The sequence below is a fragment of the Penaeus monodon genome, chromosome 37 (genome assembly GCF_015228065.2).
Source record: "Penaeus monodon isolate SGIC_2016 chromosome 37, NSTDA_Pmon_1, whole genome shotgun sequence".
Taxonomy (NCBI): domain Eukaryota; kingdom Metazoa; phylum Arthropoda; class Malacostraca; order Decapoda; family Penaeidae; genus Penaeus; species Penaeus monodon.
The window spans coordinates 11,687,452-11,702,392 of NC_051422.1; the positions used below are offsets into that span (position 1 = coordinate 11,687,452).

Consider the following 14,941-nt stretch of genomic DNA (forward strand, 5'->3'; position numbering starts at 1 on the left):
TTTTATGGAAAGCAAGAATTTTGCCACTCTACGTACGGCTTTGCAGAGGTTGGAGTAGCAAAAGAGAATTGAAACACATGTACTGAACACTCATAAACTTCTAAGTTTGTCAAGTGCTTTTCAAACTTCGAAGTTTATGAATGTTTCAACTTGGAAAATAATAGTGAAGATCTATGCAAAAAGGAGAAATTTCCCTCATCTTCATAATCAAATTATTTTGCTTTCTTTTCAATTATCATTACACATTTCTTTTTAACAGAATTTTGATATATTTCATTACAAAACTCAAATTTACATTAAACTTCAAGACTTCCAATATATTGACCAAGTAGAGTGTTTCCCAAATTGCAAATAATTTCCAAAAGTGGTGGAAAAAAGGGGAAAAAAAAAAAAAAAAGTGAAGTGTCAAATTGAAAAAAGAAATGCAGAACACACTGTGACAAATAATTTTTTGTTAAAAAAAAGGGTGTTGTGTTTGGGTTCCTTCCCAAAATCCACTACATCAACTCATAACAGGTGTGGCTCTATAGTCGAGTAAAATGATGTTCTCAGAAGAAAATTCCTAAAAATTCATTTGTAACATTGTTCTTTTCTTTAAGTAATTTCCTATGACTCATGACATTACACACTAAAACAGAACAAGAACTCTGCTAGCGATCTACCCACATACTGTAATTTTAATTCATCCTGGGAAATGTAGCCAAGCCATTTAGGAAACACTTACTGAGATTGCAGCAACCATGTTTGAATTATACATTTTTTTTCTATTTCTTTATAAGCTTTACTCATAGGAAATCTAAATAGTGACAGGTTTTGGAAGCTGCTTGGGAAGTATTAAGGAGAACATAAGTCTAAAACAAGTGTAATAAAAAAGTAGCCAGTACAACAATCACTGCTGCCAGGCCTACTATAATTATTATGTAAAACCTTTTTCTTCATGATTCATCATAAAGATATGACCTGTAAACATCAACTACAGAAAGCGACCTTACCTTGAGACAATTGACCAGCAGACTGATTACGTTTAATCTCCTCTGCAACTGCTGCTCCAGTGGTTTCATTGCCATTCATAACAACAGGTGTATCTTCATCCTCGACAACTTGAGAATAATCCAGTCCTTGTGGTACTCTAAGGATAGCCACTCCAAAGTACATATCCAGTGCTTCACTGTAATTAGGAAAGTGTTTTACATGTTTGGTATTTTGAGACCAGTGCACCACAAGGTTTGTAAAAGTAATATCTATAATGAAGATCTGGAGATCATAGAACTTCAACATGTGATACAGATATCTAGCTTTATGCTTTAACTTTTGATATATTTTATTTTATTTATTTATTTATTTTTTTATGTTCATTTTACATATTAAATCACTTACTGTAGGGTATTGAAGTAAGATCTGAGCTCTAAACGGGCGCATTTAGCCCAATTTGATTTGTATCCAAGAAGAACAATATTTGGACGAAATTTTCCCAAAACCAACAAGCTGTGGATTATTTAAAAAAGAATTACTTATCATGAGTTCAATTTGAAGAAGTAAATTCTTGAAAATAGAAGAAAGAATAATTTTTTCTGATGAAAACTTAACAAGATTATTGCATTAATATGACATTAAAAAAAAAAATCTATATCAGCAGCTTAATCATATAACCTTTAAACTGTTTAACACAAATTTTCATTACATTCGAGTAATAATGACCACTTGTATTCAAATTCATCTACACATGGAAGGCATTTTCAAATTCTATTAGATGAAAGTAAAAAATACTGAAACCTAAAATCAAGTCCAAGTAGTATACCTGGAAAAAGTTCCTGGACCCCTTCCTCAAGGTTATTAGCTTCGACAATGAGTAGAACTACGAATCTTATGACGGGTCAGCCAGTTGTAAGCTCGCCTGGTTAAAGAATTACGCACTCTTTGTGTCTGTGGGCCCTGAAACACAAAAAAAAGACAAAATGTGAAATATAAGGAAAGTGCACCTACAAATATAACACATAGAAATATCAATATCTTCATAAATTTTTTCCATGCAATCAACCTATTCAATTACAAATATAAGAATACAGGGGAGGGGATACCGTACCTGAATAACATGTCCACAAGAAGGAGAAAATATTCTTTGTAATAGTATGGGCAAAGTCCAAGAGTGGAGGCCTTGTGCCGGAGCTTTCCCGAGAGAACAAGAAAACTGAGGACGGTAGTTTCTTGACATGCTCTTCGACAGTGATCAAGTCAGAGTGGATTTCAGAGCTGATACATATGTCTGTGCTTGAGTAATGAGCCCCAGTTGACATCTGCCAATGAAAGAAAATAAGAAAATGTAAAAACATTTGTATACTTTTTATATAACCACTTATTCACACAAAAAGAGTAATAAATCACAATAAAAAATAATAATCTAAGTAGTAATCACATAAAATTGAAACAATTAGGGATCCAACTCACCAGGTTTACGGGAGGCCACGAAGAGGTACAGGCGATGATGACAATAAGGTGATGAAAGCAGTAACCACATCAATCAAAAACATGACCATCAAACAAAGGATGCCACCAACAAGACTCACCCAAGAGTTATAATACTGTAGAAAAAAGAAAATGAAGAACCTTTGATGTTATTTATTTAGTAAACAATAGAAAATATATGGATCTCCTCTTCAGGTCTCCCTTTTTTTTATGGGTTTTCATACTTTTTTTCCAGTATGCATGCACATTTACAGAGGTAGGTCTTGTGTTGTATGTGTGTGCGTGTGTGTGTGTGTGTGTGTGGGGTTTTGTGTGTTTTGTGTGTTGTGTGTGTGTGGTGTGTGTTTGTGTGTTATGTGTGTGTGTATGTGTGTGTGTATGTGTGTGTGTGTGTGTGTGTGTGTGTTTGTGTGTGTGTGGGTTTGTGTGTGTGTGTGTTTGTGTGGTGTGTGTGTGTGTGTGTGGGGTGTGTGTGTGTGTGTGTGTGTGGGGTGTGTGTGTTGTGTGTGGACGTGTGTGTGTGTGGACGTGTGTGTGGATGTGTGTGTGTGTGTGTGGATGGTGTGTGTGTGGATGGTGTGTGTGTGGATGGTGTGTGTGTGGATGGTGTGTGTGGGATTTTGTGTGTGTGGATGTGTGTGTGTGTGGATGTGTGTGTGTGTGGAGTGTGGGGTGTGGGGTGGTGTGTGTGTGTGTGTGTGTGTGTGTGTGTGTGTGTGTGTGTGTGTGTGTGTGTGTGTGTGTGTGTGTGTGTGTGTGTGTGTGTGTGTAAAAATATGTGTGCATGCTTGTACTCACCTTAAATGAAGGACGCCAGCCAGGAGACTTAATAAGTGATGCATGGAAGCAAGAAAAGTTGATGAGACTGTAAGCTGCCAAGAAGAAGTTACTCAGAAGTGTTGAGACAAGATTCAAGTCACCTGTTGGTATTAGAAAAAAAGAAAAGTTCTCAGACAAATGAAATAAAATAAAATAAAATATAATATAATTAGGTTAAACATAATAAATGAAGTTTGTTTACTGTTTCATTCATTTTGCATATCTGGTTTTATAGATTATACTTAATGGGAAGATTAAAGCCTACTACACACCGATCATGATACAGATGAAGGAAATCACAAACACCAAGATGTATCCTCGGACTGGGTCATTATTGGCTCCGTAACCCCTGGAGAAGCTGTAGATGCCAGGGTAAAGCTTATCCTTAGCCAAAGCCTGCAGAACACGTGGTGCGCCTACCAAGGAAGCGATGGCAGAAGAGAGGGTGGCAGCAAAACAACCAGCATAGATAAGGGGACCCCAGGCAGACACCAACTCCATGACCTAGGAAAAATGTGCGAGTTAGGTTTTTGAGGTGATGTTCAATGATTCAAACAGACACACACCCTGAAAATATACTACATAAAAAAGGAATATATATTTAAATGAGGTTACAGTGTAAAGCTAACTTTAGAGTGTAAATAACCATCAAAGTTACCATTATTTCACATTTACATTAAAAAATATCTGATTATGGTACTCTATACCTGGAAGCTGTTTTCTAAGCCAAATTCACAAACATCACCCTCTCCAGTTTTAGAGCACGATACATTTGTGAACACTGGGTTGTCTAAGAGGTCCGTGGTGTTCAAGTTGTCTTGAAATAAGGTGAGATTTCCTACAAAGAAAACATCAGTAATCATCAACACGTATGCTGCATGTCAAGTAACAAAAATGTACTTTGAAGAGATAATCATCTATGTTAACATTTTCAGAGAATACATTTAAATCAGCTGAGTTTCATTCAGCTCTTGGAATCATGGTATAACAACAACTGAGTGGGTGATCATATCTATGTAACCATCTAGAAGCAGCAAAGTCTAAAAAATAATTTTGATAAAAATTTAAGTACTCATAAAATTCTGACTATTACATAATGTGGTTTTGTAGAAACATATCAAAGTAAATCTTATAATGAAGTTGACTTGTCATGGGCCAAATATAATAATATTTGTTACACACTACTCATACAATTTATGTAACTTATGTTGCTTTAAACCTGATCTGACATTAGACCCATCACTAAATTTCATACTAGCCAATGTGTCAAAGAAAAGTGGACTTTGTTGCTCAACCTAAGAAAACATAAAATACAAAAGAAAATATTAATCACAAACATAAACAGCACAATTACCTGAAGCATCACGGGTCACTGATCCAGCAAGCATAAATGGATACACAATATAAGTTACGAATGTAATTCCAATAGCAAGTAGAGTGCCCTTAGGAATTGCAGAGCCTGGATCCTGCAACAAAAATCAATTGTAAACCATCTGACCAAGTCTCAGGCATTTTTCTAAAGTCAAATAATAAATATGCAAATAGAGCAATGAAATCAGATTTTAAGAAATTGCTTAACGTCTTATTCAAGAGATATTGAATAAAAACTACAATTCATCTAGTAACAACTACATAATGACTAAATACTTTTGCAAACCTTCAGATCACCAGAAAGGTTAGCTCCAGCAACATGCCTGTGCAGCTGGGAAGAAGACACCAAAAACACCGAAAAATCCTATTGCTCTCCATCAAACTTCCTAAAGCCCCTGCAGCAACGTTTTGAAAAAACACTTCGGCTGAAATTATAACAAGAGTAATATAGTGAAAGTAAATAACTTAAACTATATAGACTCACAGGAAATCTACACTTTTCTGATCTTTAGTTGAATCACTGTACATTTATCTTTTTCCCCTTTTCTATTATATAGTGAACCTATATAAGAGATAAGAGGATAATTATTTTATACTCTTCTTACTGTGGCTTTATTTCATTTATCATTGTAAGCATATCAATTTTTTTTTTTTTTTTTTTTTTTTTTTAATCAAACACCTATACTTACACTTCATCCCAAACAAATCCCTGGGAACGTTCCAAATCATCCAGCGGACCCATGAAGAAGCCAATAACAAAATCATCTGAGATCCAATGAGCGGGAAACAGTAGAGCCATTTGGACCTGAAAAGGGGTTGAAGTTTCTAATCCACTGCCTTGTTTCTCTCACTCTCTCATCCAATCTCTTTCAAATAAAATGCATAAACAATTTAGAAAGTCTTACTCTTACTTACTCTAGTCACCCATCCATGCCAACAATAGCCAAGGGCCAATACTGCTACAAGTGTGATGGTGCCCACAATACGAGTGTCATTGAGACCTTCCATCCAAACTTGAGCATTGGTTTTAAGTAGTACTTCAGCAAATCCTGTATCATAAACATAAGACATTATCATTTATTTCTTTTAAACTATCATTCTTAAAATACAATCACTCTCTGATTTTCAGCTTACATTTTATCTGTAAAAATCTATATTTTTCTTTTATAACTACATGGAAGAACAGAAAACTGACAATGCATAATTCCTATTAACACAAACCTTCAAGGAATCACAGAAACCAATATGTATGTAGCAGCAGCAATGGAATTAGCCAGGTGAACATAAATCCAATGGAGCCCCAAACTCCGGGCCAAGTGAACGAGAGATCATGTAGTAACACCACCTGTAAGTGAATTTAATATGAAAATCAATTTCACTCAAAATGGATATACAATACATTGTAATTAGATTTTTTACTTCTTTTATAGGAAGTTAGAATAAGACAATAATAGCTATTTTTCTTAATTCATGTATAACCTCATTACTTTTAAACATACCTCCTTTTATGCGACCATTTGGGAGCAACTGCTGACAAAGGAGAGAGTAGTAACCAATGTGACAACATTTGCCATAACAACAACTAAGATGGATACACTGCAAAGAAACAATAAAAAATACAATTTCTTTGACATTAGATATCTTCTGTATTTAGAAAAGAAAACACTGCTGTAAAAAAAAAGGACGGGAGGAAGGACGGAAGGGAAAGGTATAATTTAAAATTTCTGAATGTTACACGAAGAGAAGTAGAAAAGCCAAAACAAAAGTAAAGCTTTCACTTACCAAGTCCAGCTTGGCAACCCTCCAGCTGACTCTCAAGAAAAGCATCACACCCCAAATGTTGAGGAGACATCTCATCTGTAGAAGATTTATCAGAATGAATACAGAACATGAGTAGCAGTATGAATTGAAAGAAAGTTGAGGAAGAGGAGGAGGAGTCATATGAATGAAGTATAAATGAAGAGATGGAACGGTATCTATGGATTTAAAATGTGTAACCAATCTTGTACATTATATCACCAACTGGATAAACACTTGTGAGTGTGTGCATCTACTTACCAGTACTCCTTCGATCCATCCAAACTTGATAACTTTGCCACGAAGGTTGGTTGCTTGTGCTTCTGGGTCGGCACCAGTACTTTGCTGTTGGGAAGATGTAAAATAATCAGTTATATGAAATTCTGGATGACTTTTTTTTTTTTTTAGTCTGTTTTATTTGTTTTGTGGTTTATAACTTCACAGAAGTGAGCACTGGCTACTTTACCTACACTATAAAATATGATTATTTTATATTATATATATATATATATATATATATATATATATATATATATATATTATGTATATATGTATATAATTATATATATATATATATATATATATATATATATCTATATATATATATATCTAATATATATATATATATTAATATATATATTATATATCTAATATATATATATATATATATATATATATATATATATATATATATATATCATATATATATATTCATATATATATATATATATATATATTATAATAATAATCATATTATATGTAGTAAAGTGCCATTGCTCACTTCTGGAAGTTAAAGCACAAAACAAATAAACAGACTAAAAAAAAAAGTCATCCAGAATTCATATAACTGATTATTTACATCTTCCACGCAAGTACTGGTGCAGACCGAAGCACAAGCAACCACCTTCGTGGCAAAGTTATCCAGTTTGGATGGTCAAGGAGTACTGGTAGTAGATGCACCACTCACAGTGTTATCCAGTTGTGATTAATGTACAGATTGTTCACATTAAATCCATAGATACCGTTCCATCTCTTCATTTATACTTCATTCATATGACTCCTCCTCCTCTTCCTCAACTTTCTTTCAATTCATACTGCTACTCATGTTCTGTATTCATTCTGATAAATCTTCTACAGATGAGATGTCTCCTCAACATTTGGGTGTGATGCTTTCTTGAGAGTCAGCTGGATGGTTGGCCAAGCTGGACTTGGTAAGTGAAAGCTTTACTTTTTGTTTTGGCTTTTCTACTTCTCTTCGTGTAACATTCAGAAATTTTGAATTATACCTTTCCCTTCCGTCCTTCCTCCCGTCCTTTTTTTTTTACAGCAGCTGTTTTCTTTTCTAAATACAGAAGATATCTAATGTCAAAGAAATTGTATTTTTTTATTTGTTTCTTTGCAGTGTATTCCATCTTAGTTGTTGTTATGGCAAATGTTGTCACATTGGTTACTACTCTCTCCATGTCAGCAGTTGCTACAAATGGTCGCATAAAAGGAGGTATGTTTTGAAGTAATGAGGTTATACATGAATTAAGAAAAATAGCTATTATTGTCTTTATTCTTAATCTTCCTATAAAAGAAGTAAACATCTAATTACAATGTATTGTATATCCATTTTGATGTAGATGATTTTCATATTAAATTCACTTACAGGTGGTGTTTACTACATGATCTCTCGTTCACTTGGCCCGGAGTTTGGAGGCTCCATTGGACTTATGTTCACCCTGGCTAATTCCATTGCTGCTGCTACATACATTATTGGTTTCTGTGATTCCTTGAAGGTTTGTGTTAATAGGAATTATGCATTGTCAGTTTTTCTGTTCTTCCATGTAGTTATAAAGAAAATATAGATTTTTACAGATAAAATGTAAGCTGAAAATCAGAGAGATGATTATGTATTTTTAAGAATGATAGTTTAAAAGAAAATAAATGATAATGTCTTATGTTTATGATACAGGATTTGCTGAAGTACTACTTCAACAATGCTCAAGTTTTGGATGGAGGTCTCAATGACACTCGTATTGTGGGCACCATCACACTTGTAGCAGTATTGGCCTTGGCTATTGTTGGCATGGACTGGGTGACTAGAGTAAGTAAGAGTAAGACTTTCTAACATTTGTTTATGCATTTTTATTTGAAAGAGATTGGATGAGAGAGTGAGAGAGCAAGGCAGTGGATTAGAAACTTCAACCTCTTTACAGGTCCAAATGGCTCTACTGTTCCTGCTCATTGGATCTCAGATTGATTTTGTTATTGGCTTCTTCATGGGTCCGCTGGATGATTTGGAACGTTCCCAGGGATTTGTTGGCATGAAGTGTAAGTATAGGTGTTTGATTAAAAAAAAAAAAAAAAAAAAAAAAAAATTGATATGCTTACAATGATAAATGAAATAAAGCCACAGTAAGAAGAGTATAACTAATTATCCTCTTATCTCTTATATAGGTTCACTATATAATAGAAAGGGAAAGAGATAAATGTACAGTGATTCAACTAAAGATCAGAAAAGTGTAGATTTCCTGTGAGTCTATATAGTTTAAGTTATTTACTTTCACTATATTACTCTTGTTATAATTTCAGCCGAAGTGTTTTCTCAAAACGTTGCTGCAGACTTTAGGAAGTTTGATGGAGAGCAATATGGATTTTTCGGTGTTTTTGGTGTCTTCTTCCCAGCTGTCACAGGCATTGTTGCTGGAGCTAACCTTTCTGGTGATCTGAAGGTATGCAAAAGTATTTAGTCATTATGTAGTTGTTACTAGATGAATTGTAGTTTTTATTCAATATCTCTTGAATAAGACGTTAAGCAATTTCTTAAAATCTGATTTCATTGCTCTATTTGCATATTTATTATTTGACTTTAGAAAAATGCCTGAGACTTGGTCAGATGGTTTACAATTGATTTTTGTTGCAGGATCCAGGCTCTGCAATTCCTAAGGGCACTCTACTTGCTATTGGAATTACATTCGTAACTTATATTGTGTATCCATTTATGCTTGCTGGATCAGTGACCCGTGATGCTTCAGGTAATTGTGCTGTTTATGTTTGTGATTAATATTTTCTTTTGTATTTTATGTTTTCTTAGGTTGAGCAACAAAGTCCACTTTTCTTTGACACATTGGCTAGTATGAAATTTAGTGATGGGTCTAATGTCAGATCAGGTTTAAAGCAACATAAGTTACATAAATTGTATGAGTAGTGTGTAACAAATATTACTTATATTTTTGGCCCATGACAAGTCAACTTCATTATAAGATTTACTTTGATATGTTTCTACAAAACCACATTATGTAATAGTCAGAATTTTATGAGTACTTAAATTTTTATCAAAATTATTTTTTAGACTTTGCTGCTTCTAGATGGTTACATAGATATGATCACCCACTCAGTTGTTGTTATACCATGATTCCAAGAGCTGAATGAAACTCAGCTGATTTAAATGTATTCTCTGAAAATGTTAACATAGATGATTATCTCTTCAAAGTACATTTTTGTTACTTGACATGCAGCATACGTGTTGATGATTACTGATGTTTTCTTTGTAGGAAATCTCACCTTATTTCAAGACAACTTGAACACCACGGACCTCTTAGACAACCCAGTGTTCACAAATGTATCGTGCTCTAAAACTGGAGAGGGTGATGTTTTTTGAATTTGGCTTAGAAAACAGCTTCCAGGTATAGAGTACCATAATCAGATATTTTTTAATGTAAATGTGAAATAATGGTAACTTTGATGGTTATTTACACTCTAAAGTTAGCTTTACACTGTAACCTCATTTAAATATATATTCCTTTTTTATGTAGTATATTTTCAGGGTGTGTGTCTGTTTGAATCATTTGAACATCACCTCAAAAACCTAACTCGCACATTTTTCCTAGGTCATGGAGTTGGTGTCTGCCTGGGGTCCCCTTATCTATGCTGGTTGTTTTGCTGCCACCCTCTCTTCTGCCATCGCTTCCTTGGTAGGCGCACCACGTGTTCTGCAGGCTTTGGCTAAGGATAAGCTTTACCCTGGCATCTACAGCTTCTCCAGGGGTTACGGAGCCAATAATGACCCAGTCCGAGGATACATCTTGGTGTTTGTGATTTCCTTCATCTGTATCATGATCGGTGTGTAGTAGGCTTTAATCTTCCCATTAAGTATAATCTATAAAACCAGATATGCAAAATGAATGAAACAGTAAACAAACTTCATTTATTATGTTTAACCTAATTATATTATATTTTATTTTATTTTATTTCATTTGTCTGAGAACTTTTCTTTTTTTCTAATACCAACAGGTGACTTGAATCTTGTCTCAACACTTCTGAGTAACTTCTTCTTGGCAGCTTACAGTCTCATCAACTTTTCTTGCTTCCATGCATCACTTATTAAGTCTCCTGGCTGGCGTCCTTCATTTAAGGTGAGTACAAGCATGCACACATATTTTTACACACACACACACACACACACACACACACACACACACACACACACACACACACACACACACACACACACACACACACACACACACACACACACACATCCACACACACATCCACACACACACACACACACCACACACACACACATCCACACACACACACAACCACACACACACACATCCACACACACACACGTCCACACACACACACGTCCACACACACACACGTCCACACACACACACGTCCACACACACCACGTCCACACACACACACGTCCACACACACACACGTCCACACACACACACGTCCACACACACACACACACAACACCACCAACCCAAACACACACACACAAACACACACACACACACACACACACACATACACACACACACCACACACAAAACACACACACACACACACACACACACACACACACCACACACACACACACGCCCCACACATACACACACAAGACCTACCTATGTAAATGTGCATGCATACTGGAAAAAAAGTATGAAAACCCATAAAAAAGGGAGACCTGAAGAGGAGATCCATATATTTTCTATTGTTTACTAAATAAATAACATCAAAGGTTCTTCATTTTCTTTTTCTACAGTATTATAACTCTTGGGTGAGTCTTGTTGGTGGCATCCTTTGCTTGATGGTCATGTTCTTGATTGATGTGGTTACTGCTTTCATCACCTTCATTGTCATCATCGCCCTGTACCTCTTCGTGGCCTACCGTAAACCTGGTGAGTTGGATGCATAATTGTTTCATATTTTTATGTGATTACTACTCTAGATTATTATTTTTTATTTGTGCATTTATTACTCTTTTTCTGTGTGAATAAGTGGTTATATAGAAGTATACAAATGTTTTTACATTTTCTTATTTTCTTTCATTGGCAGATGTCAACTGGGGCTCATCTACTCAAGCACAGACATATGTATCAGCTCTGAAATCCACTCTTGACTTGATCACTGTCGAAGAGCATGTCAAGAACTACCGTCCTCAGCTTCTTGTTCTCTCTGGAGCTCCTGGCACAAGGCCTCCACTCTTGGACTTTGCCCATACTATTACAAAGAATATTTCTCTCCTTTCTTGTGGACATGTTATTCAGGTACGGTATCCCCTCCCCTGTATTTCTTTATATTTGTAATTGAATAGGTTGATTGCATGGAAAAAATTTATGAAGATATTGATATTTCTATGTGTTATATTTGTAGGTGCACTTTCCTTCATATTTCACATTTTGTCTTTTTTTTGTGTTTCAGGGCCCACAGACACAAAGAGTGCGTAATTCTTTAACCAGGCGAGCTTACAACTGGCTGACCCGTCATAAGATTCGTAGCTTCTACTCCATTGTCGAAGCTAATAACCTTGAGGAAGGCTCCAGGAACTTGTTCCAGGTATACTACTTGGACTTGATTTTAGTTGCAGTATTTTTTACTTTCATCTAATAGAAAGTTTGAAATGCCTTCCATGTGTAGATGAATTTGAATACAAGTGGTCATTATTACTCGAATGTAATGAACTTTGTGTTAAACAGTTGAAAGGTTATATGATTAAGCTGCTGATATAGATTTTTTTTTTAATGTCATATTAATGCAATAATCTTGTTAAGTTTTCATCAGAAAAATTATTCTTTCTTCTATTTGCAAGAATTTACTTCTTCAAATTGAACTCATGATAAGTAATTTCTTTTGTAAATCATCCACAGCTTGTTGGTTTGGGAAAACTTCGTCCAAATATTGTTCTTCTTGGATACAAATCAAATTGGGCTAAATGCGACCGTTTAGAGCTCAGATCTTACTTCAATACCCTACAGTAAGTGATTTAATATGTAAAATGAACATAAAAAAATAAATAAATAAATAAAATAAAATATATCAAAAGTTAAAGCATAAAGCTAGATATCTGTATCACATGTTGAAGTTCTATGATCTCCAGATCTTCATTATAGATATTACTTTTACAAACCTTGTGGTGCACTGGTCTCAAAATACCAAACATGTAAAACACTTTCCTAATTACAGTGAAGCACTGGATATGTACTTTGGAGTGGCTATCCTTAGAGTACCACAAGGACTGGATTATTCTCAAGTTGTCGAGGATGAAGATACACCTGTTGTTATGAATGGCAATGAAACCACTGGAGCAGCAGTTGCAGAGGAGATTAAACGTAATCAGTCTGCTGGTCAATTGTCTCAAGGTAAGGTCGCTTTCTGTAGTTGATGTTTACAGGTCATATCTTTATGATGAATCATGAAGAAAAAGGTTTTACATAATAATTATAGTAGGCCTGGCAGCAGTGATTGTTGTACTGGCTACTTTTTATATACACCTTGTTTTAGACTTATGTTCTCCTTAATACTTCCCAAGCAGCTTCCAAAACCTGTCACTATTTAGATTTCCTATGAGTAAAGCTTATAAAGAAATAGAAAAAAAATGTATAATTCAAACATGGTTGCTGCAATCTCAGTAAGTGTTTCCTAAATGGCTTGGCTACATTTCCCAGGATGAATTAAAATTACAGTATGTGATAGATCGCTAGCAGAGTTCTTGTTCCTGTTATTAGTGTGTAATGTCATGAGTCATAGGAAATTACTTAAAGAAAAGAACAATGTTACAAATCGAATTTTTAGGAATTATCTTCTGAGAACATCATTTTACTCTGACTATATGAGCCACACCTGTTATGAGTTGATGTAGTGGATTTTGAAGGAACAAGCACAACACCCTTTTTTGTAACAAAAAATTATTTGTCACAGTGTGTTCTGCATTTCTTTTTTCAATTTGACACTTCACTTTTTTTTTTTTTTTTTCCCCTTTTTTCCACCACTTTTGGAAATTATTTGCAATTTGAATCACTCTACTTGGTCAATATATTGGAAGTCTTGAATGTTTTAATGTAAATTTGAGTTTTGTAATGAAATATATCAAAATTCTGTAAAAATGAAATGTGTAATGATAATTGAAAAGAAAGCAAAATAATTTGATTATGAAGATGAGAATTACTCCTTTTTGGCATAGATCTTCACTATTATTTTCTCAAGTTGAAACATTCATAAACTTCGAAGTTTGAAAAGCACTTGACAAACTTAGAAGTTTATGAGTGTTCAGTACATGCTGTTTTCAATTCCTCTTTTGCTACTCCAACCCTCTGCAATGCCGCGTACGTAGAAGTGGCAAAATTGCTTGGTTCCATAAACTCTAACGCTCGGAGTTCTTATTACCGTGGTGAGTCAACGGTCCACATATGTGCATGATGCAGTTTTGCTTTTGTTTCATGTTGTGTCGAGTGAGTTGTTCCACAAAGGTGATGGTATTACAACTCCTATAGCTTAACAGTTCCTCCCTCTCTCCCAAATAAATAAACAAATTTTGAAGTGTGATATAAACTTAGTTTTACTGTTTTGTGTAAAAGCAGTTAACTTTCTCTGCTTGTCCTAAAGCCAGAATACATTGGTTTATATATATATTTTTTTTTTGACAGTTTAATCAACAAAAGGTGTGCATTTTTATTTATTTATTTTTTTTTTTTTCTTCTTCTTCTTCTTCTTTTTAAGTTGATGTAATGGATAATTATTTAGTGTCCCTCTTAACTCTTTTGTATTGTATTCTTGTTTTGTTTCCTGTTATAGTTCCGCTAAAGCATTTAGGAATATCATTCCTCTTGAGTTCCTGTCCTTTACCTCCCTCATATCTTTCTTTTTATCATTGCCTTCCTCTTTTTCATTCATCTTTTATTTATGTTTTCATTCTGCATTGTCAAATTTCCTTCTTGTTTATACCTTGGATAGTTTTAACACCTTTAAATAGCATTCCCCATTGTAATCTGTTTGTGTTGTTAAATAATCTCAGCAGTATAATATGTGATGTGAAAGATAGATTGTTAGAAATCTTTAATTAGACACTCCTGCTACTTATAAGGTTACTACATAAATAAATATTTGTATTGTTAATTCCCTTTTACCAATAGTGATAGTATTTCACTTTAGAACTTTATTTGTTTACATATATATGTATATGTATGTATGGATGTGTGTTTTTTTTTTTTAT

At 34.4% G+C, this 14,941-nt stretch overlaps 2 protein-coding genes across 2 annotated transcripts in view; one reads left to right on the forward strand and one right to left on the reverse strand.

Moving 5' to 3' along the window:
- Window positions 1-992: 992 nt before the first annotated feature.
- The window catches only part of LOC119596307 (bumetanide-sensitive sodium-(potassium)-chloride cotransporter-like), a gene marked incomplete at its 3' end in the record, with an annotated part of 87,386 nt that continues 73,437 nt past the window's right edge, over window positions 993-14,941 (reverse strand). Inside the window, 15 exon segments of the mRNA XM_037945481.1 lie at window positions 993-1,168; window positions 1,378-1,475; window positions 1,477-1,485; window positions 1,799-1,857; window positions 1,860-1,932; window positions 2,084-2,105; window positions 2,107-2,236; window positions 2,239-2,277; window positions 2,280-2,294; window positions 2,446-2,489; window positions 2,491-2,579; window positions 3,262-3,383; window positions 3,555-3,786; window positions 3,990-4,099; window positions 9,973-9,994. Coding sequence (XP_037801409.1) covers window positions 993-1,168; window positions 1,378-1,475; window positions 1,477-1,485; window positions 1,799-1,857; window positions 1,860-1,932; window positions 2,084-2,105; window positions 2,107-2,236; window positions 2,239-2,277; window positions 2,280-2,294; window positions 2,446-2,489; window positions 2,491-2,579; window positions 3,262-3,383; window positions 3,555-3,786; window positions 3,990-4,099; window positions 9,973-9,994 — 1,240 coding nt within the window.
- Window positions 7,588-13,091, forward strand: LOC119596306 (bumetanide-sensitive sodium-(potassium)-chloride cotransporter-like; the record flags this gene model as incomplete). The annotated part of the gene is given in 17 exon segments (XM_037945480.1): window positions 7,588-7,610; window positions 7,612-7,661; window positions 7,853-7,948; window positions 8,104-8,231; window positions 8,408-8,539; window positions 8,652-8,766; window positions 9,028-9,167; window positions 9,359-9,470; window positions 9,990-10,090; window positions 10,092-10,121; window positions 10,326-10,557; window positions 10,729-10,850; window positions 11,495-11,630; window positions 11,788-11,999; window positions 12,154-12,288; window positions 12,600-12,706; window positions 12,916-13,091. Coding segments are annotated over 17 exon segments (2,047 nt in total), but the record flags the coding sequence as incomplete, so codon positions are not given.